At 42.4% G+C, this 24,499-nt stretch overlaps 1 protein-coding gene across 1 annotated transcript in view; it reads left to right on the forward strand.

Annotated features, from left to right (window-relative positions):
- Window positions 1–24,499, forward strand: part of TGFBRAP1 (transforming growth factor beta receptor associated protein 1) — a 200,145-nt gene that overhangs the window by 24,844 nt on the left and 150,802 nt on the right. Inside the window, exons 2-4 of the mRNA XM_078657996.1 lie at window positions 15,265–15,459; window positions 18,438–18,592; window positions 23,533–23,615. Of these exons, the coding sequence (XP_078514122.1) occupies window positions 15,265–15,459; window positions 18,438–18,592; window positions 23,533–23,615 (433 nt within the window). The remainder of the gene's footprint in view (window positions 1–15,264; window positions 15,460–18,437; window positions 18,593–23,532; window positions 23,616–24,499) is intronic.

The following is a 24,499-nucleotide window of genomic DNA, read 5'->3' on the forward strand; positions in this document are numbered from 1 at the left end:
GGCTTACAGCGGGTGGGTTCTCCCTGTGTAATGGAGGTGCTCCTACATTTCAAAACCACTGAACATCTCTCATAAGGGATCCCAGACAGTACTGTGTTCTCCAGCCTACTGAGTTAAGTTAGCACAGCCGTATACAAAATAACTTCAAAGTATCAAAACGTACCAAGATTGTTATTTCGACTACCTGCACAGTCATCTAAACAAGCATTTGCTGTGCAATAGGTCACGCATTTACGCAAGACCTATTGCATTGCAAATGGTAGTCATCACGGACAACGGGGGCGGAAGGCATGGACAGCGGGAGGGTTGCCCCCTTTAAGACATGGACAACGTGAGTGAGGGAGGGGGGAGAAGGCACGGACAACGGGAGGGAGGGGGAGTGTAAAGAAGGCAGTAGGAGAACCTCATTAAAGAAAATAGTGCTCACAGTCTAAATAACATGTACCATGTAACACTCGAAGTAAAGGGGCCAGTCGCCATGGGAGGTGAACAATTAAGAGGAGGCGGTACTAGGGAAGGACTAACAAGCCTATTGATGAATCGGAAGCCAGCATTTAGGACCGACAATGACACAAGCCAGTGGCAAACCTGGGCGGAGAGTGGGCTGGGCTTCTATTCGCTACTTGTCTACAATAGGTCTCGCAGAGCAGTGCATGCGCGCTGACTCCGGCTTGACCTAAAAAACAAAAGTTCATAATCTTCACCAGAAAGACACACATCTGTTTTAAATTTCACTGGGTACTCAAAAACACTTGTACATGCCACTATACTTTTGACACCTAACTGACGCTTGGCAATTGCACAGCAATCGGTCTGTCATTAGATGAAGCACCCAAGGAGACATGCAATTCTTCTTTCATCTTCCTGTTGTGTCTCTGAAAAAAGTTTGGGGGAAACTTGACTGTTCGAAGTTTGAATAGCAGCACTGCTCAATTTCTAAGTAAATACTGTTAGCAGACATCAGCTGGTAGCCACATTTGTGACTGCAATTATGTGGCTTTCGCAAGCCTGTGAAAACGTGATAGCTCTGGTAAATCTAATGCCACTAAACGTGTTTGTGAAGGAAGCTTGGACTAGTAATAGAAACATGTAAAAGTATCAGAGGTAGTCTGAGGTAGATGTTCAGTGCAGTTGGGCTCTGGGCAGCAGTGGAACTGCTCTATCATTCACATCAAAATATTTTAGAAAAGGTTGTAGGTGCACAAATAACTTTTTAGTATTTCCTTCCTGCCACAGTCTAGTCCCAGAGTCCCAATATGAAGGCCACATAGTTAAGAATACAAATCAATTTTGAAAGTTACAGCCAGTCGTAATAGGATCCCGTTGACCGAAATAGTACCAGAAATACATCAGTCTGGTTGATATATAATTATAAAGTACATTTATTAATGAATTTAAGCAGAACACATACTCCTGTGAAGACGATATATAGCAGCATGTTGAGCACCCTTCTGGAGTCTGCGCCAACAGCTTTCTTATCCTCCATTGAAGAGATGGTGTATCCGGTAGTTGTGAACTGTTGTTCAAATCATTGTGACCAGGCAGGTACTTCACACGTGGCGGAAGCCCAGGCACCTGGGACTGCATTTTAATATCCCTGCGGCCTAGGTGTTGCTCTGTACATTTGTGTGAAGCTGGGAATTATAGTCAATATTCTGTGTGCCCAGATGTTTGTCATATGGATGTGTGCGAGCGTGGCAAGGCAGCATCCACATCAGCTGTTGCCCATGCCCCATTGCCATATTATTATATTATTTATGCTTCTAGCGCGATTGATTTGCAGCGCTATCCAAACAGAAAAGAGGAGTAAGTGAACGCTTAATATAGCTACTCCTTGATAAACAAAACTTTTAATGAGCATTAAAATGTTAGCGACACTTACTCGGGGACCGATTGATTTAAAGCTATATTTAGTTAAACGGCATTATTGCTGAGCTGCCCTCGCCGTGCTTCTGAAAGAGAAACAGAACGCGATTAATGCCCTTGTTTATTTCCTACTTTCCCATGGTCTATTACGGAACAGTTCGATAAAAAGCGAGCAGTTTACTTACTGAAAGTTGTTTCTTGTAATCCAACAAGGAATCGGCCCGCAGTAAAATGGCATGAAAATGGTTACCAGTGTTTAATTAATCTATATCCTGTCAAAGCAGGAAATATGTTAATATGTTAACCCTCCTTACCGGTGAATTATGGGAATTGTAGTTTTTGTACTTGAACTGACAATGTGGCATCAGTTTGGTCAAGTATGTTTCAGCAACCATTTTGTTTTTAACAATATATTTCTTAACAGCGGACCCAGCGCAGAGATAAATGCAGTTATGTCATCTCATTTAGACCATCTACAACGCGAATATATTTCATAATGAGATGTCTCTTTTTGTCGCAGAAATCGCTCTTGTAAGTTGCCCTAAACAATAGGCTGATTCTGTAAGAGCAAAAGTAGCATGGAAATGTAAGTTACATCGCAGGAAAATGTATTATTGTGATCGCGGAAGCAAAAGCGTTACTAATATAAAAAAGGCACACTTCTAAATTAAAACAATCGAATCCGTCACGGGCCATTGCTACGAAACGAGGCGGGGAGCACGTGTGGTGGCAGCTTACCAAGGACTGCACATACGTTCTTCGCTCTATTTACAGTCGACTTTAAATATTTATCACGTGTGGTGGCAGCTTACCAAGGACTGCACATACGCTCTTCGCTCTATATATAGACGACTTCAAATATTAATATTCAACTATACACTACTCTTCATGCAACCTATGTTATCGACCTAACGGCTCGTGACGTTTGTTTACATCTCTATTTCCGAATTCGGAATCTTGATATTAGCATCTCTACTATTTCATTGGCCAGCTTTTTTGTCCACGTTATGGTGTTACATCAAGACTTACCAATATTTTTGCCCTGACGAAGCTCTCATGGTTGGGAGCGAAACGCGTTGGCTGTCCTAAATATGAAAAAATAAATAGAAAATACATTTTTTGATACTACGTGGTCCTGTTTTACTTCATACTTGGTGCTGCCTCCACTCTTCTCTAAACACTTCTAAATTAAAACAATGCGCCAAGATGCGATGAAGTGGAAGCGCTATGAAAATGGAAGCAGACATATAACACCTAGTAAATGCAAAATAACCTCAAAAAAAGTGGTAGATACAAGCAAGGCGTCTTTTAGTCCGCTTTCATTCTATTCTACATTAAAAAAAGCAATCACACAGATGGGAAAACGCACAGCATGAGGTTTACTAACCAAAACACTTTGCTTGTAGAAGATAATGGAGTGCGCACAGTGGATGGCGTTATAGATAACATTAACAGATGGACCTCCCATACAGCAAACAAATTGATGGGGGGATGTCTGTAGCCTGTGGTTGAATGTACACTGGCATATGTAAACGAGCTGTCACATCTAATATTGTAAAATAACAAAAAATGCCTAAACAGGCTTTATAGCGGCTGTGCTTTATTATTTTTAGGTGTCACCATGCGTAAAGCGAAGCATAAATGCAGATAACAAACGCCAAAAATGCTTCCTGGAAAAGCGCGAGCAAGGTGGACAGGCCCTAATGAACAGGGCGGACATCAAGAAACGCTGAGAATGCTTAATGAAAAGCCCGAGCAACGCTTGCAAAATATGCAGGCAGGGTGGGCAGGGCCTAATGCCGACAGGGCGGACACCAAGCCCTCTTCCAGGGAAGTCGGACAGAGAAGACACAACAATAGTTCTCGCCGAGGCGAAGCAGCGCATGCACTGCAACGCAGGCGAGACCTAAAAAGTGGTCCTGCTTGTGGGGCAACTTCATATTGTTGGTGTTTAACTGAGGTTACACTGGTTCTTTATGAGTTTTTTTGTGGCTTGCTTTGGATGCTACCATCAACTGAACATGCCCATGCTGCAGGTTACCACTGCTGTTCCATGTTAGGTACATTACCTAAGCAGAGCAGATCCGGTGTGTTGTTGTGCAGTAGGTCCCATATCTCCATGGTATGTTTACTGAGCAGTGTTGAGGAACATGCATGCAGGTGTGGAGTGCTGTTTGGGTGATGTTTGGTCTATGTGAGCGGTGGCTGGTTTGTGGGAGTGTGAGCGAGTGGGTTGCTGGGAGCTGTTTGTTCCGAAGTGGTGGGGCTGCTGTGCGGGAGAGTTTGAGAACGTGAAGGAAGTGCATGTGAACACTACTTTCATGTTGCGTGGTAGCAAAGAGGCAAGCAGTGGCTGGGATTAAGAGCATGGAGCAGCTCGGCAGGGTATCTGTAGGTTGGGGGTGAAGTAGGGTTCCTGGCACTGGACGTGGTTCATGCGCGGTCGCCATTTAGTAGGTACTGGGAGGAAGGAGGCACGCAGGGTACTGTGATGTCACTGCCTCTGCAAATTGAGTGTGGGAAATTCAGTGATGTCACTTTCCGTGCAGATGGGCAATGGGAAAAGAAGTCACTTGCCTGGCTTCCTGGCTTTTAAAGAAGGTTTTTGTCGGAAACCCAGTAATGTCACTTCATTTGTAGATAGATAATGGGGAACCCAGTGATGCCACTTCGTGTGCAGATGGGTATTTGGAAATGTGATTTAAGCACAATCATTTTTATGTACAGTAAAGTTGGATACCTTTTAATGGATTGGAATGTTATCCGACAATGGGATACTACTGATCTTTAGTCATAATCTGGCTCTGTGAATGCATTTTTCAAGTCTCTAGTGCCAATATTACCGCATTCATTTAATTTACCACGATTTGGATATTGAATAAAATAGAATTTGTGACCCACACTTTTAATTTCTTTAAGCTTGTATTACTTTCATAAACTCGCAGTAATCCGCAAAACGAAACTATTGGAGACCTCTCAGAATTCGTTTCTGAAGAATCTGCTAGAAGTGACGGTTTTTGTAAATAGTAGAAGAAACTAATGTATTGCTTTGATATAAAACCACGTATTCTAACGCATACAACATAAACATATAGTAAAATGTAACTATCTAATTATGTGGTGCTGCAGCGTTTTCTGCAAAATTGGAGATTAAGCACACATAACACATGATTCTGAAGCTGCTACATGATCACAGATTTAATCAAAAATAATAATTCTAGCGCAAACAAATAAAAAGCTACTAAAAGTGTCAGGAGTGGTGTCATACAGTGGCAGTCCCGTTGCAAAGTTTAACGTGTCACCTTTCAGTCCTAATTGCCTTATTCAAGTCAAAAACTGGTACTAAAGAAGCGAAGTGTCTTCCCACGGAGTGCTAATATGTGATTTAATTCCAAAACAGCAAAATAATACCGGCTGTGGTGCTTTAGTGGCATATTTTAGTCCACCCTGCTTCATAATTTGGTCCTTCATTGCTGCATAATTCCAGTGGCCCTCTTGATGACAGACATTTACCTTCTGCTTTAACAGTTGAGATTCGACAAGTGAAAACATGGTTGGTGACATCAAGACTGGTAAAAGACTAGGTCAGTCCCGGAAAGACCTCAACATTTGCATTGTTCAGTGCAGTTAATTTACTCCTTGAGATACTGTTTGGAAGATGTTTTAATGCTTTTAGCCATCCCACAATTTAAAGAAATGTATATTAATGGAACATACAGATTATATTAAAACACAAATTATGTGTACATTTAATCCAGCAAATAAAGCAATGTCGTACAGTAGTCAGATGGTGATGGAGCGATAAGAGTAACAAATTTATCCTCATTGCCCTCCAAATTATTGTAGGCAAAAGCCAAGGTATTGCCAGTAGTTTTAGATCCCTTCTGAAAATCATGTGTGTTGACAGGTATAAAACACTTTCCAAATGATCGTTCCTTTAATTTCTCGTTCAGGCTGTGAGCAAATTGTTTAGGTTGGTCATTTAAAAGAGGTATCAAGAATATCTCTCATGCTTTTGTCAGTCTCTGTTAGAACTGGGGTAAAACTTCAAAAATCCAACATACAAAAAACTCAGTAGAATGTCTTTAAAAAGGTTGCTGCAAAAATAAACTTGTAGATGATGAAACTTTTCTCACAAAGTACCTGGGATGCGTAACGCAAAACAAACAAAAGGGTCGCAGAGAAGGCGATGCGTCGATTCTTCCTGTGCTCCGGTTCCGATGCGACAAGATGGCACCTTGATGCGATGCAAGAAAATGGCTTCTTTACTGCGATGCGACAACGTAGAGGCAATGCGTGCACGCCAGACGGCCGTGCGGCGAACTCAGTGATTTTCTGAGCCGCGACTGGCCCAGCGACACGCTTCTCCGGTTATGCGACGGCAACTTCTGTGCGGCAGCGCGCTTCTCAGGTGATGCAATGGCGAACAGCGGCAGCAGCGACACGCTTCCTCGATGATGAGACCACGGCTGCTGTGGCGGCGTCACGCTTCGCCCTCCCAGCTCGCTTCAGCAAGAAGGCCATACACAGTTACAGGCCCTCCTGGCAGTCTGGAACTCCCAGCAAGGAAGTTCACGGAAGCTGGGGGTGAAGTCCTTTTGTGCCTGGGACTTCAGAAACCGGAGGCCAGCTCTTCTCAGGCCCTTGGAGACTTTTCTTCAGAGGGACACAGTATACAGCAAAGTCCTTCTTCAAGCAGGGGACACAGCACACAGCCAAGCCCTTTAGTTCTCTCCTCAGTAAAAACACAAACTGCAGGCCAACCCCAGGCACACAGCAAGGGCAGTACTTCTCAGTTTCTTCAGCTGATCTTCTTTGGCAGGGATTCCTCTTGATCACAAAGTAGTCTTGGAAACGTTTATATCTCTGTTTCCGCAACAGAAAGCCAGCTCTTCTCAGGCCCTTGGAGACTTTCCTTTCAGGACAAAGCACACAGCACAGTCCTTTCTTCAAGCAGGGGACACAGCAAAGTCATTTTCCCTTTGGCAGAAATAGCAACTGCAGGCCAACCCCAGACACACAGCAAGGGCAGTACTTCTCCTTCAGCTCTTCAGCTTTTCTCCTCAGCAAAGGTTCCTCCTTGATTCTAAAAGTAGTCTAACTTTCAGGGATTTCAGCTCTCATATTTATACCCAAAAAGTCTTTGCACTCTAAGTGTGAGGGGTCCTGGACCCAGTCCAAACCAGTTCTGGGTGCACTCTGCCAGTGCACAACTTCTTCCTGTGTCAGTGTGGGCCATGGTCATCAGACTCGCCACAGGAGGTGGGCCAGCATTGTGGCAGGCAGGCACAGCCCTATTCAGGCCTAGGTGCTACTCCTCCCACCACTCTACATACAGATAGGTTTATTCAGCCTAGTGCTGACTCACCCAGACTCCCGTAGCCACCCCAGCCCCTGTCACTTTCGTACCAGACCGTCAATCCACAAACAGGCAGAAGCACACAGAAAGGTTGAACAAGAAAATAGCCACTTTCTAAAAGTGCTATTTTCAAACACTGAATGTAAAAACCATCCTTCCTAAAAGATGTGTTTTTAAATTCTGAGTTCAGGGGTACCACATTTCAATAGATTTCAATGTTTTATCTTGCTTCTATGGGAAGATATGCTGGTAAACATGTTACACAGCATTCCCCATTCTGTCCTATGGGCAAGATAGCCTTTCAATAGTAAAAAAAGAAATTGGCAGTGTTTCACTATCAGGCCATGTTACCCACACTAGACATTGTCCTACCTTTTACATACAATGCACCCTGCCCAGGGTTGTACCTTGGGCCTACCATAGGGATGTCCTAGATGTAAGAAAAGGGAAGGGTAAGGCCTGGCAAGTGGGTACACTGGCCAAGCCGACATGGCAGTTGACAAACTGCGCACAGGCACTACGGTGGCAGACCGGACACATATTTTCAGCGCTACTCATGTGGGTGGCACAATCAGTGCTGCAAGCCCACTAGTAGCATTTGAATTACCAGCCCTGGCACACTCAGTGCACTTTACTAGGGACCTACTGGTAAAACAAATAAGCCAATCATTGATAGCCAATCACAATATCAATTTACAGGGAGAGCATATGCACTTTAGCACTGATCAGTTGTGGTAAAAGTGCCCAGGGTCCTATAGCCAACAACCACAGGTCAGGAAAAACAAAGGAGGAATAAGCACAACGTTTGGGGATAATCCTGCAAAAATGGCCATTTCCAACAGTCTCTTTTTAAAAAGTAAGCAGCATTAGTTACCCTTACAGTGGAGCAGAATTTCACACAATCCTTTTTATTTAATCAAGTAAATGATTTAAAAGAGAACCCTGAAAATTGGGGTCGGAGTTTGATAGATCATTCAGGATATCATTCCCACCGCAGGCAATCTCTGCCATATACTCCAGTATTCATATTTCGTAGAAAAACATCACAGACACAGGACTGTTATGCAACATAAATAATGATAGTAAACCTAAATCTGTGCTATACGAAAAATGTGGTCACATAAAAAGTAATACAACATAACAAACAAATGGTAATATACAGGTAGCAAAAAATCACTTAATACAGTGTCCATTTAGAACTCTTTTAGTTTGTTCAAACATATCCTAATTTCTTAGATATCTAAGGTATTGGTAGAGAACACCTATTCGTAGCGTCCATGTTTCGACTCTCAACTACGCGTGTTCGTAAATGACATCACAACAAGTCTTTGTCGGGACTAGTAAAAATGAATACAGTCTCGTCATAGAAAGAACATCATGTTGCTTGATGCTAAGCATGAAGATTAAGCTGAAAAGTTTCCCTCCACGTAGTGAAGAGGTGGACAAAGGATCAAGCATATGCAGAGTCAAGGAGGGACCTAAAAAGGAACCTTTCAAACAGAAATCGAACAAGTTAAGATTGATTGACTATATATGTCAAATATGCAAGGTGCTCTAACTGTAGGCCCCAATTAAGGTTTGCTGTTTAGCTGAAACCTAGGAGATCCTGGAAGGATTCTCTGATCTGTTTCTGCAAGAACACATCTGTCGTTGGCACGTCCTAGTTAATCCAGACCAAAATAACCTAGTTCAAAAGAAATTGTACGTTCCCCTACAGAACCAGTCTCTGCACAGTTGGTGGCGTAGTGATCCCAAGGGCAGTGTTTAGGTGTGAATAGTAGGAACATTAGCTGAAATGTTTTGTTAATATTGTCAGATGCTGCTGGTGTCAATTCTTGAATTAAGAAAAATTAGATTACTCCTGTGCACCAGATTTATGGTTGCAATGTTGTCCCAGGTTTGGGTTTGTAACAGAGACAACTTATGTAAGGTGATGGACTAAGGTGGGGGTATCCAAGGTGAGTGTGTTGTTTGCAGATACACCTCTCTCCATATTCAGTAATCCTAGGCAACAACATTCATTTTTGCTTGGTAATTTGTAACAATTGGTTCTCATTTCTAGGCAGTTTGCCACTATTGTTTTGCAGTGAGATAACAGAATCCCTAACCCATGATGTGCCAAGAAAATAGTTGCATCATTTTTAGGTCTCGCACCTGGCGACGCAGCGCGAAGCGCTGTCGCCAGCGAGATCTATTGTTGCTGACTTGCCTCGAAAGCGGGACAGGAGATGGGCACGACCAGGCGATTGGAGCTTGTGCACACGCACATACAGACATGCGCTGTGTACATCTCCTGTCCCCCTTCCGTCCACGCAAGCCAGCTGCATGCAGTCACTGCACCAACAAACACATGCACCAGCCGCCCCAGTCAGTGCACCCATACTCGTCTCCCTCAACAACAAAAACACACGCACGCACCAGCCGCCCCAGCCAGTGCACTCGTACTCCTCTCCCTCAACAACAAACACACACACACACACGCACCAGACGCCCCCATCCAATGCACGCGTACTCTTCTCACTCAACGCGCGCATGGCGTGCTTTCGCTTTCCCTCCCTCCCTCGCTCCCTTCGGCGTTTCAGCCCACGCTCCGCCCTCTCTGTCTTCTCTCCTACCGGCCCTGCAGCGCTGGTACTGGTAGAATGATGCCCAAGATGCCTGTGCTGTGGACTAAAGCATCTCCTACAAAGGATCTATGTTACACGCATGATCAACACTTCACATCCTGGTAGGTCTACTTAACCTTTCATCTTCCCTAGGCCGATAAAATTAGTATTAGTTTGGATATTGTGCAAACAAACATCTGCTTCAGTCCCAGGATGCTCTAAGGGGAAAACATTTCACGAATACACGTTATGCTACACGTCGTAAACTTCACCCAAAGGCTTCAACTCTCCAAAGTCAAAAAAGTGGTCACTGTAACATAACAAAGCTAATACCATTTACCGGACAGTATCCGTTAGGAATTATTGAGGACTTCGGCATATATAGAGGTTGGTCAACGAGTACTAAGTTGTTACAGTGCAATGTGTAACGGTCGAGTAGCCACTAAGACAGAACCCCAGACCTTTATCCCGGATGGGTTACTACACAATGTATCACTTCTCGGGCCAGAGAGTATAAAATAAAGGGGCAGAAGTCGCTCGAGGCTTTTCCGCCCATGCCAGCTAATAGTGTGTCTCCTCCCTGTCATTTCTTGCCTGGCCTATACTGTGTTCCCTTATCACCCTAGCACACTGGCAACGAGCATGGGGTCAATCAGCGCCCACACGCAGCGGCAGCCACCCCGTCGGACAACCAGTACCGGAGGTGTGAATGCCTAAACCCAGCGTCATCGCATTGGCGGCGAGCGTGAGCGGCGGAGGCCGTAATCAAGACAACAAGGTGAGAGCCCCAGCGCCGCCACTATCACCAGACAGCGGCGCCTCACGAGTGTATCCTGCAGTCTCAGCGCCTCACCTGGTCAGGTGTCACCGCAAGCCCCACACGCTGCGACGGCAGCTCGGTCCCTGAAGGCCTGGTCAAGGGCAGGCAGCTCAAGAGGGAGGGAGGGAGTGCGTGCATGCCCTGCAACTAGAATTATCTCTGTGCACATGGACTACAAGCCGGTTATTACCTAAACGATTGTGAGGCCCAATCAACACTCCAGCTGCCCAGGGCACAGCGCAGGGTGCACCCAGAGACGCGCAGAAGAGGGAAAAACCAAGCATTTGCAATGCAATAGGTCTCGCAGTTACACAAGTTTAAGTTATTGGCATTGTAAATAACAATGCCTTTTATATAGGTTTTTAAAAAGAAAATAAAAGGCATTGTTATTTGCAATGTCAGTAGCTTAAACTCGTTTGTAGTATCCACCATATGTAAAAAGCTGCACTAAAACCACACAGTAGACTTAAATAGGGAACCGACAGACTAAAAATAGTTCATCTTGGGCACCCCCACCAAACTCTCTAGGATTCTAAGATTCAAACTGATACAATTCAGTATGATGTATCAAACTTTTTCAACACCTCAACGCAGACCCCATATTTACCAATGATTCCAGACACTTGCCAGAGATGCCGTACTACTGACACAGACTTTTATCCTACACTATGAACATTTCTCTCCAGGAAATTGTACTGGCTACCAGTCACAAACTAGTTCTATAACTTAATGACAGACCCTCAATTTACAAACTCAAAACTTCTTTGCTTAGTCTCATACCTGGACCCAAAAAATGAAAATACGAATGTAACTATATTTGACATTATTGCTAAAAAAAATTTTGTACTCGCCTCTCTCCTTATGGAGGCGAGAGCCACTGAAATTGGTGGAAGCAGAGAATATGGATACTTTCAAACAGCTGACACGCGGAGGTGAGAGTGCATTGTTGATAATTGTGATCCTTGTAGCCTTAGCTATGTGGTGCAGTAGCCTGAACTGCCAACTCAGGAGCTGGGGACCAGTGTTTGAGTCTACGCGACCGCAACATCCTGTGATTCTGGCCAAATCAAGTAGTCTCCCCATGCCCATGGACTGCTCCTGGATAACCTCACGGGTGATAAGCTGCGTTATACAAATCTACAAACGTTAACTTGGCTGTGAAAATGATATGCCCCAGTAGAGCTAAGAATGACCCCACCCCCCGTTAGTGCCCACAACCAGTCACTGAACAGATATGCTTTGAATTAACATTTTGACACATTTGTAGCTCTATAATGTAGGTACGTTATGGCCTCAGAGCTCCAAATTACTATTTATAGTTTTTTGATCCATGTATGTTGGAAATTGCTGTTAAAGGAGAAGAGGGAGAAGTTTTTATATTATTGTATATTCGTTATATATATATGCCACTCACCGTGCGAAAAATGCATGCGTGCACTCCTCTTTATTTCAGTGCATCGAGCCAAATACAGAGCACCCAACGCGTTTCGGCGAAGCCGCCTTGCTCCCGTGAGCAAGGCGGCTTCGCCGGAACACGTTGGGTGCTCTTTGTTTGGCTCGATGCACTGAAATAAACTTCTTTGGATCAAATCGTTGGAGTCCAGTGTTATTTCAAGAGAGGAGTGCACGCATGCATTTTTCGCACGGTGATTGGCATAGTAAACCGGGCTGCCTCTGACCGGAAGGTGCGCCGTGGCGTGAAGTGTCCCGGCTTTCTCGGAGGATGAGGAACGATTTTAGATATATATTCTATATTTCTGCAAAGCCTTGAAATATATTTAGCTGTAAAATTCATTGAAAGATAAAACCAATAAAAAACTGTTAAAACCATATACAAGCTTGATGGACCTTTACGGTGGCAGACCCTAGTGTTCTAGCTTCTAAGCACGTTCTTTCGTAGTCCTCGTTCAGGCCTATGGCACAGGCGCAGATCCGTATTTTTTTACAATGAGTGTTTTGTCCTTGTTAATGCTGGGTATGTTGCTATATTGTGAAAATAGAGTCTTAAGATTTACACTTATTACAGTTAAAGTAATTGAAATTGAGCCCTTGCAGAGTAGGGGGGAGACATATTGCATTTGTCCTTTTGAACAACGATTTCCACTGTAAACAGTATACGTGAGTATGTCATAGAATGATGAGCTACTTGAATAATGCATATCTGCAAGCGAAACTGTTGACAACCTATAAGACTGAACAATATGATTGTTTTTTGTCGAAGTGTGAAATATGCACAACATGTAATTAACCTGTTTAAAACCTGTAAAAACATTTTTTTAAACAGTAAGAAATCATGGTTGAAGCAGCTTACAAGTTCGTGAAGATGGGCAAAAAGGTTTTAAAAATGCACACCACCCAAATAAAAACAAACTTTCCTGGCAGAGTGTCCTGCACCTCACCACCGATAGAACTGGGCTTCCTTCTTCCAAGCACTACTCAAATTTCACTCCTGGGACAGCTTGTTTCTTATCGCTTCCTCGTTGGCCCCAGTGTTTATTGGAATGTTTGTACCGCCAAAGCTTCAGTTCTATTTAGTAATAAATCAGGGGTATGTAGAAACTCTGACAGTGAATGAATTCGGATGGGAACGACGATGCGCCTGTGACATTGTTTACTGAAACGAAGCCTGCCTTTTCAGTGGAGGTTCTTGCACAATGAGAGCACTCCTGGAGCCCAGACAGTGAAAATATTCCTCTTGCTCCCAATGCCCAGAACTTAACTTCTGCTCTTTTAGTCCATTCCCCTTACCAGTTATCACTTGATAAGGCATTTCCTATTTTGTTCGCTTTTCCTCTTCCACCCACTGAATATTATCAACATGGCCTTTGCATGGTTTACTTCCTGTGTTAGAAACAGGATACTAGTCATGATTTACGCTTGTCCATAAATAACATTAGGATGTGTTCCCACTGTTTTCTCACTTTGAAGAAATATACAGAGTTTAAGAATGCAAAGGTGGATTATTTATGACTGACCAAAACACAATTTATTTTTCTGTTGCATCCAAGGAATGTCCTATGGCTTATACTTTTTCCTGCTGAAAAAAGCGAAGAATATTTTACCTTAGTTGGTTAGGTCACACCATTGCAAGCATATATTATCTGATATTTGTTTTGTTTTCATGTAGGAGCGGTTATACAATTTGTCTCAGGACAGATATACAAATTACTTTCTATGCACATAGATGGGAACCTTGAGTATCCCACAAATAGGCAGGGTTATCATGCCCTAAAAGTCACCATTATTTCATGTATGATATATTTTTGATTGGCTCTTTTTAACTCCCTTCACTAGAATTAACTCCAGGCTCTGTTTTATTTTATAACAGGCAATCAGTACACTAAGTGTATCCACATCCAAGTGTTTGTCTGGAATAATACGCTCATGTTGTGATACTTTGCTCCCCTGTTGAGATGGAAAAGTCCTACTCATGGTAATGAACGTGCACCCCTGCCCTGAGTGCTCACTGTACTGATGTCTGGATCCCTAATTTTGATTTTTGTTGTCATAGGCAAACACAGATCATGCATGTGCAATTTTGTAGGCCTGTCTCATGTATTGCAGTCTTGTTTGACCAGGAGGCGCGCCTAAAGTGCTACCCTCATAGTGCTGTAAGGTTACTGCCTTTGCCAGGAGTTAAATAGCACAATAGCGATAGAGGCAGCATGGCGTGTAGTGAACAGCTCCTTTATAACCTGTGGAGAAACAAGGAGAGAGCAAGGGAAGGAAAGGGGGTATGTCCTGATCCCTAATGTAATGCTGGACTTAAACAATATGGACGAACCCACTATGCATATGCATTACAATTACTAGGTGTGGTAAGTACATGGACCCATTAGGTGTACTTAAGACCCCTCACACACCAACCTAGTTGTTGTCATGCTTCATCATTGGGGTCCCAACCGGGTGGCTGAGTGGCCCCCGGTTGTGCTACGACGCCTGGTTACAGCGGAGCTGGTGTGGTGCAAATATGTGATGTGATGTGAATTAATTATATTAAAAATATGTCTGAGAATCCTTGCCTATAGACTTTATTATTGGTAAGCAAACAGATGCCTAAATAAAAGACTTTTATTAACCAAGTTTTATTAGGTTTCATCAATAGTAAACAACTAGCAGACTTAATGTATTCATTAATCCCGTCTGTATATGTTATGCATTACCCATAACTGTTGCAAGAAAGATAAAAAAAAAAGCTATGCAATCCCACCGTAGTGCCGCTCCCCCCCCCCCACACTATTCGTGCCCCTGTGCCATTCTAGCTGTAGAGAAGCGTTTGGTGAAAGGCTCCATTTGTGGATAGGCCTATGTAACCTCCTGGGCCAGTGGGGCCTCAATCCGCCGTCTGCCTCATTGACCCTCGTATGTGGGGAGCTAGTCCTCAACCGGTCAAGCTGCCCATAGGGAGTGTCGACGCTTCTGTAAGTGGGGGGTCTGGACTCTTCATACATTCTACCATTGTTTTCCAGGCCCTGGCTAAATCTGGAGATCCACGACCACTACAAAAGCCTAAATACATGATATTAATTGCAGTGATGTGTTGAAGGCTAGAGGGTACAGATAAATACTTGTTTTCCATCTGAAAGTTCTCATCTTTTTTTGCTTCTCTGCAGGTATGTTTGCAACAGTAGCAGGGATTTCCCAGCGTGCTCCCGTTCGTTGGTCAGAGAATGTTATTGGTGCTGCAGTCTGCTTTCCATATGTGGTAGCGCTAGATGAAGAATTTATTACTGTGCATAGTATGCTGGACCAGCAGAAGAAACAGACCATCCCATTCAAAGAAGGCCGCATCCTACAGGAATTTGAAGGTACCAACCTTATATTTTCTACATTTCTGGTAATTGTGGTTGAAAAGACTACTGCAGTCACAGGTGGCTGAGCCCTGTGCTCATTGCAAAAAGGTTCCAGGGTGAACGAAAAGTGTTGTAATTCATGTCCAAAAGAATCGATGCCTCGGAGCAAGACAGTAACCATTTGCAAAGCATTCATAATGAAAGAATTGTGGAAGTAATTCTTATGACCAGAAACATGATATTTAAGGATGTGTGGTGATGGAGAATTCATTGCCAAGTTGTGAAGAATTTTAAGTCTATTTTGTAAATGGTAAAATGAAACCTACGCCTCAGAATACAATGTCCTGTTGGCTACAAAGCCCCAGCTGCTAGAACATGGGTGTCTTTCGTGACATTGGCTACAATGCGCCAGTGCGCATCAATGAATAAATGGAAAAAAAATAAAAAATAAATACTTTTTTAGTTATTAAACAGCAACATTGCTTTGTGAGCAGAATGAGATGAGACTCCTTTTCCCAACCCCCTCTACAGTTCTTCAGTATAAGTTGCTTTCTCTGAGAACGTGGCCCCCCAAAGCCCTGCAGTTACTTCTCATTGTGGCATCTAATCTTTTATGGCTTCCTCTTTTGTTTTCCTCAGAAGCCTGTTTGAAGGTCAGGGACACATGTAAGTAAATCTACGTTGTTTTAGTGTGGGATTAAAATATCCATTAATAATAAGTGGAGTGATACTGAGGAGATTTCTTTGTGTGTACATTTTATTAGCATTTAAAATATAAAAAGCATATTACATCAGAATACCATTTTGCAAAAAAGAAACTTCCCCTAACCTCTCATCCCAACACTCTGTTCAAATTAATCAGTTCACATTGGTACACATAGTAATAGCTCGAAGCCATCACAGACCTCTAGACAAGTAACTTATCCCCCCCTCCCACCCGTCACAAAGCTCACGGGGGGCAGGACAGCAGGGGGCTCCAGAAGCTCAACACGCTTTAAATGGAGTGATACTGGCAGAGTTGATTTGTTGTGCTTGTTGCAAATTAGTAACGAACGGAGGTCATCTTGGTGTAGATAAACACTTGTTCTTGACGAGCGTGATACTGGTATTTGATGAGGGACGAGTTCTACTCGTCTCTTAATTGTTGCTATGCAGTTGAAAGGAAATCACATTTGAGTAGCGGCATTTCACACTATGGCAACACAATATTTCCTAAAAAGACTCTCCGACCATAATGAATGGCTCCTAAAGCTTTATTTGTGCAAGGGATTTAAGCATTGGGTAGAGATGAAACAGGAGATCGAGGTAATCCGGCTAATTGCACCCGTCTGTTTTTTTTTTATTTAAGGAAGCCATTGGTAATAGTTGTGTTTTAGCAATTATCATATTTGATATATAGTTTAGGGACCCATGCATTTTGAAAAGTGGGGAATTCCTTCCAGGTTTTCTAGAAAATCAGCTTTCAACAAATGATACCATCCTCCTAAGTAAAGAATTACAACACCAAACGTAACTGTGAAATACTGGTAAGTGGAATAGTTGTTGAAATGAACTGATAGTTATCCGGTACCAGACGATGTGGTGTACACACCCTCCAGCATATTATTGTAAATGACTGCTGTTTATTTGCTGAAAACAAAAAATAAATGTTAAAAAAAACCTGTGAAATACTGGTGTGGAAAGTAAAGTTTTACTAGCCAAATTGTTAGCCCACTGTTTTATAGCCTTCTTCAGAAAGCCTCCTCATCTGCATAAATTGTGGGCTACATCATACAAGCTTACTGTTTGAAACAATGACTAAGTTAGTGGTCATCTCTCGGGGTATTTACCCTGTGATGAAAATGTCATATTTTGCCCCATATCTCTGAACCGGAGGCTTGGGCTCTGATTATGACCTTAGCGGTTGGACCGCTAGGCTGCAGCATCGGTAGTTGGGAGAACTCTGCCAAGGCGGCGGCAGCAGCAAACTGACTGCCGCATTTGGAGTTTACCACCAAGCTTGCGGTGTGCTGGTGGCAGTCTTGGGGCAGTGGCATGCTTTCGCTCACAGACAGAGACTGAAGTCAATGCCGCCGCAGTGCCTGCACTGTTGTGCACACACTGTTGCCATCCATCATATCTTCATGGCACATAGTGGGCGCACGACAGTGCAGGCATAGGGGAACACAACATGTGCCCCCAGACACAATGCCCAATGGGCTAAAACGCCTGGGGGCCCTTTTTGGACCCCTTCTCTACCTTTCAATCTCCCTTTACATGGCGGGGTCCCTGCCATGAAAAGGTAGCCGGAAAGGCAGATAGTAATCAGCACGGCGGTGCCATGGCTCACCGTTTTCTCCACCGCAATGCTCGTAATCGGGCGGTTGGACCCCAAAGGATGTGCCGGTCGGACCACCACCAGTCTTGTGACCGCCGTACTTGTAATCAGGGTATTACGATTATTCCTTAAATCATTAGCAATGCATTATCTTTGCAACCAAGACATTTTGTCTCCAATGTGGATAATGTTTCATTCTCTTTCACGGACTGAAATGCATTTGCTAAGGATATTGGTGTAGCCTCTGATGTGTAGTCTGCTTTTCACAGTGCCGATCTCATTTGAGACGGTGCAGTTCATGTTTTTTGTTAATTGTTAGTGATTGTTAGTCATTTGTATGGCATAACAGTACCTTCAGTGGTCCTGGTGCAACTTCCCAAACTATTCAGGAATTGCCGTGTCAGACCTTATGCTGCGAAAGTTTGTGGAGATGTTCTGTCATGCACAGCAGCAGTTCTGATGGTTGATAGAATCTGTGGTCTGGAGCACAGAGCACACATTGTTTTGTGAAATTCAGGGACCATACGATGGTAAATACTGAAGGCTGTTATTTGAAAAACATTAACTAGGTTTACTTTAAAGTAGCTTTTAAAAACTGTATCTCCATTTTATGCATGTTATAGTAAAAGTTTGGGGCAGTTTTGTAAAATGTGATCCTTTGTCTCACTGACTGCAGGAAGGTTGATAGCTACCACCAACAATGGGGTGTATGTTTTGACACCAATCCCTTTGGAAAACCAGATTCAGGACCTTCTTGCTGGCCGCCGGGTGGAAGAAGCTCTGGTTTTAGCTAAGGGTGCACGCAGGAACATTCCAAAAGAAAAATTTCAGGTCTGTGCTATCCAATTTTTTTTTCTTTTTATAAACCATTAATCTTGAATTACATTTTCATTGTGAATACAGCAATATATTAAGTATATTATATACATTAAGACTTGGACCAGTTAATTCTCCTTCATAGTCTTATCTAGTGAGACAGCAAAACCAACATCCATATTGAAATCAACTTTTATTGGACTGCTGCTCTTCACTTTCGAGTTCATCTCATATTTTTTCCAGTCCTGTTTACCTTCTCTGGGTACAGATCCAAGGGCAAGCATATGTACTGTTTCCTGTATTTGTGGGTGTATTGAAACTATTTTGACCAGTCTATACTTTGTAAACAAGCTTGAATGTGAGCGGATGTTTACTCTTTATCTTTTTTCTTGGGAGCAATGTTGCTATCCCAAAACCTGCAAGTTCTCTTTTCGCTGTTACAGCACCAGCACATTGAAGGTTTTTCAGTATAAATAGTTTTGCGTTCGTAGGCTTCCCCTAGTATATCAAAGACTGCATATAGTATAATTGTGGACTTCGTAATTCCTTAAGTGCTGCCAACGTCTATTAAAAAAAATGGAGCAGGTAATAGGTGTAATCATGTCATTAAATGTAACTGCAAATCTCTCTCCTGCCTATCGTGTTCTCTTCTTAGCTGAAGCATCCTTTTGGCCCAATGATTAACTTTGTTATGGTATTGAATATTGATAAGTGGTAGGTAGCTTTTGGAGGAAGTATTTGTGTCCGTTTTCTGTTTTCCTACACTTCCTACTTTTCCATTGACTACTGGCAGTGATATGGAGCTCTCCTTGTACTGCAAATATTTGAAAATAAACTGCGCTCCCATTCCCCAATTGGATTCTCCCTTCCAAAGGAGAGACTTCTTGTAACTTATGCTCATTCAGTGCTGAATGCCTAAGCTGCACTGATATACAAAAGTCCATCGTTGCTTCTTTATAGCCCTTAGACTGACTTATATCCACCTCTTTCAAATAGATTTTCCTAGCACCGCTGTAACTTGCCAGTTTTAAATGCCATATTCTCGAAGCCAAATGGAAAAACCTAATATTTTGTTTTGTAAGAATATTACTAAGTTTGGAGCAAATATTGACTTTGAGATTCTTAAAATGACCACGAGTACTCAAGCAAGTCTAGAAAAGTCTACATAGCATTAAGTGGTCTGCCTGAGCCATTTTTGTTTTCCTGCTGCCCATTCTCTCATTTCAGTGCTTCAATAACCTACTTAAGTGTGTTGCGTTGAAAAAGTTCTGATGTCGATCTACAGTGTTGTTTTTGTGTGCTCTATCTTCATAGGCAAATAGTTAAATTGAATTGTAATTCAGGTATGTGACTGTAGTGTACAACAAATTACGTTTGCCTTATGTAGGTGTTTCTGGGCACATAGTGTGGCTTCTGATCATGTCCTACTGGGCCTCTAGACACACCTTGCACTAAGTCACCAGGACCCCAGAACCCTCTTTTGATAGTTGTTTTTAATGTGTTTTTCCCCTGAGCTCATTTTCTGGTTCTTGAAGTTAGTGTGGTTATTAAAATTTATATTTATTTAGGTTAGTGGTATTTCCACCCTTCAGGATTGCCTGTGATCCCCACTGAGGTTTGAGGTGTGTCCACTCTATTGCCCCCATAGCTTCCTGCTCTTTACTTGCATAACACAGGCTTGAGCATTAATTTTTAATTACTGACAACATGCAATGCAGATTGGAGCAAAGAATCCAGTCTGTGATTACAGCAGCAAGCTTGAGAGGGTAAACTGCTGTCTTGGACAATCAGATTTGTTTTTTTAATTTCAAATCTGTTCTTGAACTGAAGTTGTTGAACTGAACAATTGTTAAATACATAAAATAATCCTTTGCCGTCCACTTTACACCAAGCCACAACAAGCAAAACATGCCATTGTATCTGCTCACTGAGACAGAAGAGACTGATGATTCGAGAGATTACAGACAGCAGATAATCCAGATAATACCCCGATGTTTTACCTTTTGAAGAAAGACCCTCCGCGAGAGCGACAGATTAGTGGATTTTTGATTGTCAAGCTTTATCATCTTTCCTAATCCAGGCAGAGGCGTAACTATGAAGCAGCAGTGTTCCTATACACCAAATACTGTAATCGTGAATGAGACACGAAAAAAGCTCCAGACCTTCATTCCGAGACTGGGGTGAAACACGGGTTGGCTGTCTTGCTGTTCGCTCTGTAAAGAAACAAGCACCAAAGAAAATAAAAATAAACCAAAACAATCCTTCAGATGGAAAAACTTCTCTTTAGTTTCACTGAATACTCTTTGGTAATATGGTGTGCCAATGAGATTTTGGCAGTTTTGAGATTAATGAAGTAAAATAGCCTTAAAGTGTTTGGTCAAATAACCCGCAATTAGAAAAGAAACTAAACAAAATGATTTAAGGCGATTAGCACTCTACAACCTATATAATAGTAACCCTGAGGAGTAGTAGGTCCCACCATCATCCAGAGTGCAACTGACACCACAGGACTCGATTGGATAAATAAAAAGCATTGGCAAAGCCAAAGAGGACTCTCCTATGCGAGAGGTTTCAGCTTTACCAATGTGTTTTAGCCTTTTTGTACACTATTGTGGCTATTCTGTACAGCTAAAAGGAGAGTAGAGTGGTGTAGTGTCGTAGAGTGACATAGCATAGTCACGTGGAGTGGCATGGAATAGCGCAGAGTGGCTTGGAGTACATTGTTGTGTTGTGATGTAGAGTGTAATAGAGCGGATTGTCGTAGAGTGGATTAGAGTCATGGAGTGTCATACAGTGGCATGGCATAGAGGGTCCTGTTGTGGAGTGGAGTGGTGTAGAGTGTTGTAAAGTGGCGTGGAGTGGCATAGAGTTGTACAGTGTTTTAAACTGGAGTAGAGTGTTGTGGAGGAAAGTGTTATTGTGTGGAGTCAAGTGGGTCATGTGATATGTGCCGGTCTGTCAGGCTTGCATGTAGTGGACCCATGGTGGCAGCAGGATTTAATGCATTTGATGTTTATGAACTTGACATTTATGGAGCCCTTTCACTGTCGAAATAATGGCAAGTGAGTGGCAAGTATCTTTTCTCAATATGGTGTCCTTTACTATATGCAACTCATTAGCTTCTGGCAACAGCCAACTAAGGCTGTCTGTGTGCAGATGCGAAAAAGGGCTATTCTGAGTAAAGTTCTACCTTCTTGCCAACATTGGTGTAATAGTTCATTACTTTGTGCTGCAGGTGAGAGCAAGAATTTCTGTCGGGCTTAACGAGTGAAATTCTGCTTTAGATCATCTCAAAAAACGTTGTTTCCTACCTTATAGAACCATATGCATGAATTCTGAAATGAAAAATGTAAGCTTTCACACATGGCCTGCCTTCCACATTTTATGCATATCCATCAAATAAGACTCAAGTTATTTGGAAATCAAAAAATTCAGTTTTCTAATCCTGATATAACGTAACACTGCTAACTGGGTCCCCATAACCTATTCTGTAATAGGCTGTGATCCCATCACCATTTACTCCAGCGCATGCTGAGCACAGCCAACACCAACACCCAGTCAACGTTGGGCACATGGCCTGGCCTTGCACTCATTACACTTCCTCACAACCTGTGGGGCATGGCCATGAGCTGGAGCCTTTTAACATCTTTTTGCCTAGAAAACAGGACCTCCCTACACAGAATCGCTTGATGTACAAAATGTTGTAATCTGCAGTAGTAATTATAAGGTAAAGGTTTATTTCCTAATGACTTTTCAAATACATTCACATCAAGAATGAATTGAATGGACTGACACTGAAAAAGGAGATTGCAAGCATTCCCGAAGAATTCTTCTGTTTGAAGTCTGCCTCAAGCCTTTTTCATTTTATCAAGACAAGCGTTTAGCATATCTTAAATAATACTACCCTATCCTACATTATCTAAGGATATTTGTGTCATCCACCCCCCTCATGTACACTTAGTGGAAAAGTGTAGGTATTAAGATTTAGCTTCCAAGAAACCTTTAACCTGAGCTTTGCTAGTGGGTATGATTATTTGTCTTCCTTGCATCCACCCAGGTGCTGTCAGGCTGCATAAGGGTACCAGACTGTCGGAGACAGACGCACAACCCACAGACACCCTATTTTCTTTCATGTACAACAGCTTGTTGAATATTTGTATGACTTCCCGGTTATTTTACAGTCAAATGTACAAGACCATCACCAGTTAACTACCCTCCCCTTTACCTGAACATTTTATTTGCAAGCAGACAGCAGTTTGCAGACTCACCATTAAAGGTAAATGTCACTCCATCACACCATGTTGGAGGAATAACCTACAAGAGTGCAGTATGGCAAAATATAGAAAAAACGATTACCTACTTCTCTGAAGCTAGCAAAGGTTGGTGATCACGCTTTTGCTGGACATGTTCTCCGTAAACGTTGTTTACAACGCGGTGTTTACACTGCACGACCTTTACCACGCTGCCATTACAACGCAAGTCATTACTACGACTTGCGCTGGATGGCGCTGTTGGTTAAGGAATATTGTAATTTTCTATTCCAACACCTTCCCTGCTGTTACGTGTGCTGGAGTTGGAATAGAAAATTATAATAATCCTTAATCCGCGCCCTCCAACGCAAGTCGTTGTAACGACTTGCGTTGTAAAAACTGCGTTGTCAAGTACCGAGATCATTTTGATCGCGTTGTACTGACATACATCCCATGTTCTCTTGCACTTCATCACCATTTGTAAAATACTTTATTTATACAGACCCTAATTTAATCAATTTACGGCTAACTCGGCCAGAATGTACAACATTCAGTTATATAATGGAGTTTCATGACCTAAAGTGCTAATTTTCCCAAAACTCTTTTCATGATCTTTTATAGAACACATTTTTTACCCTGCACAGTTTATTACTATTTAAGTTAATTTGGCGGATATTAATTTGTACATTTGTTTTTACCCTCTAGGTTATGTACAGACGGATCCTACAACAGGCAGGATTCATACAATTTGCACAGCTTCAGTTTTCAGAAGCAAAAGAACTTTTCAGGTAATAGCTTGTCTTAATTTGAAGACTGTATTCAAATTATGTCTGCTGGAATTGAATTGCTCTATGAGGATGTTATTTTATTAGTAAGGTAATGCCACTATTTAAATACTCTAGGTATAAATAGCTAGTAAGAATAAAAATGCATATAATGTCCTATGTTGATACGAAGAGCAGACCAGAGGCATTTCTCTTTGGAATAGTTTTAAAGTGATTTGGCATTTTGTTCTTCCTGATTTCTAAATATTCTATTGTGAATATTAAGTGCAGAATATAAAGTAAGTTTCTTTAAAAAGCAGCTCTGAACATCTGCCCCTAATTTCTGTCCTGGTCAGTGAGTCCTCAAAATGCCTAGGCGTATCGAAGAGACATTAACATCCTTTAAACCTGAAGACATCACAGTAATGACCCCTCAGTACACTCTTAGCTCTCCACAGGCCTACTTTTTGCTGAAAAAGGAAAGTTAATCTCACGGAGTGAAAAATCCACAAAGTAAATGTGGATGAGAGCGATCTGCTTTCTTTTTCTGACTCTATCTTAGTGACCCATGGGTAGTAGGGGCAGTGCCAGGGGTGCATTAAGTGGAAGGGATGCTGCTGTCATCAAGGTCCTACAAAAGCAGAATAAAAAAAATCCAATTTCAAGATTGAATTTTCCCAGTGCAATCTATGAACTGCCATTGCATGTATGAGATACCCAGTTTTCACATTTTCTTTGTTCCAAAAGCTCTTTGAATATTCTATATATGTAAGAAAGTTATGTGACGCTGTTTAGCTTCCTAAATGCATGGACTGATTTAGCTCAGTTTAGCTCATACAAAAATTAAAATCTTTCATGGCTGCACAGTGTGCTTTCAAATGGATTTGAGGTTCTACCTGAACAGAACC

Source organism: Lissotriton helveticus, chromosome 8, assembly GCF_964261635.1.
Source record: "Lissotriton helveticus chromosome 8, aLisHel1.1, whole genome shotgun sequence".
Taxonomy (NCBI): Eukaryota; Metazoa; Chordata; class Amphibia; order Caudata; family Salamandridae; genus Lissotriton; species Lissotriton helveticus.